The 1,951-nt window shown below is 42.5% G+C and overlaps 1 protein-coding gene across 1 annotated transcript; it reads left to right on the top strand.

The window, feature by feature from the left end:
- Positions 1-300: 300 nt before the first annotated feature.
- Positions 301-1,903, top strand: LOC121966758 (snRNA-activating protein complex subunit 1-like; the record flags this gene model as incomplete). The annotated part of the gene is made up of 5 exons (XM_042516825.1): positions 301-457; positions 541-681; positions 1,183-1,287; positions 1,500-1,655; positions 1,850-1,903. Coding segments are annotated over 5 exons (613 nt in total), but the record flags the coding sequence as incomplete, so codon positions are not given.
- Between the last annotated feature and the right edge of the window lie 48 nt (positions 1,904-1,951).

The following is a 1,951-nucleotide window of genomic DNA, read 5'->3' as shown; positions in this document are numbered from 1 at the left end:
ACACACACACACACACACACACACACACACACACACACACCGCAAAAATGCCTTTCAACACTCTCAACACACAACACAATGTACCAATTTGTTATTCCTCGTTCGATTAATTGGTCTTGTCTTCTCCTGTCCTGTCCAATTTTGCACTGTCCTTTTTGTCTCACACATATTGTCGTCCCTATCATGTCTCTCGCTTGTCTTGTGTTGCATTACACAATAAAAGAAAAAAAGTCATGTCGGAGTATGGCTGGATGTGACATTTTCGGTGTCTAACACAGTGTGTCTCATGTTGTTTTGCAGCGGCACTGTGAAGCACGAGAAGCGAGCGTTCAGTCGCCTGATTCTGGACGCCGCCTGCACCTTCTTCCTGCCTCCGTTCAGCTTCCAGATCAGAGTGGGAGGACTTTACCTGCTGTACAGCCTGTATCAGTGTCAGACCGCCTCGCCCTCAGAGCAGGTCAGCAACGCAACACGTTATCGGTCATAAATTACATAAACTAATACTGGAAATAAAAGTTCTTATTGTGGTTCCTGCTGCAGATTCGGGTGGCGCTGAAGGACTGGGAGGACATGAAGAAGTTTGAGAGGGACGCTGTGGACGCTCAGCACCTGGACGTCGTTTACATCCTGCGACAGCTCATGTTCCTCAAAGCTTTTAACTTCACCGCCATGCCCACTCCGGTGAGCATACACACATTCACAACCGATATTCACCTAAAACCCTAAATATTCATTCAGATTCGGTTTATTTGCCCATTTCAGTGTGAAATTTCCAAAACTATTACAAAAACCCCAAATACACTTTTTTCTCGTAACACTTCCACACGTTCTGTGAACAAACAGGAGCAGGAAGAAGAAAATCTTATAACACCTGCCTCCTTCTGACTAATAACAGACGCTACTGTAAATATAGATACAAATGGCCAACATTTCTATATTTACCTTTCTTTTTCACAAATCATATTAAATTTACCAAAAACAAACAATCAGTTATCTTAATATTACTGTTAATCAGAAAGTTGATAATATCCCATCATTTTTCTTTATACCTTTTAAATTGAATAATATTTGAGCTGTATCCTAAATCTTGGTCTTGAGTTTGCTTTTTAAAAAAAAATCAACCCCTTCTGCTGCCTCCTCCTCCTCCTCCTCCTCCTCCTCCTCCTCCTCCTCTCCTGCCAGCTCGTCTTCAGGAAGAACAGGAAGCTGGAGAAGTCGGCGCTGTGTGAGGAGTTTATTGAGCGAGCGTGTCGTCCACAGGAGCTGATCAACATCGAGCTGCTGGAGGTGAGCAAAGAAAGTTAAAAACCGTAATTAAACAGAAAGAAAAACAGGAAAGAAACGACTGTTACTCCGTCTCTACAGTGATTCATACTGAGGGGCTGCAGCTGTGGCCAGGAGGCCGCTATAATCTTTTTTGCTGATTTATAATTTTTCTGGCGTAATACCCAGTTTTCAGAGTGCTGGATTGAAGTTGTGAGTTTTTTGTCCTTTTGCAGGAATTGTCCAACATTCATGAGCTCTACGGGAAGCTGAAGACGTCTGTCGGTGTGACGTCAGAGCAGACGGATTCGTCCGTCAACCTGATCCGTAAAGACCTCGTCCCGCAGCTGCGCAGCACTGTGGTGGACTTTTACAAGTGGCAGCAAAAGAGGGTAAGGCTTTTTTTAAGATAAAATTTGTTTTATTGTTCCAAAATATTTACAACAATAAATCTCCAAACTTACAGTCTGTGGTGAAAGAAATAATGTGGTTGTTTTAATGCTTTTATATATATATTTTTTTACATTTATTCTCAATGGTGCTTTTTCCATAATTCATTTAACAAAATCATGTGTCTCATCTTCAGGGCGGTCCAGGTGAGGATGAAGACAGCGGTGAGGGAACGTCCTCTCAGCAGGAGGTGAGTTACGCCACGTTAAATTTACCAAAAGGTTTAAAGCATCATTGG

The sequence above is a fragment of the Plectropomus leopardus genome, unplaced genomic scaffold, assembly GCF_008729295.1.
Source record: "Plectropomus leopardus isolate mb unplaced genomic scaffold, YSFRI_Pleo_2.0 unplaced_scaffold25798, whole genome shotgun sequence".
Taxonomy (NCBI): domain Eukaryota; kingdom Metazoa; phylum Chordata; class Actinopteri; order Perciformes; family Serranidae; genus Plectropomus; species Plectropomus leopardus.
This window is presented reverse-complemented; position numbering and strand designations above follow the sequence as displayed.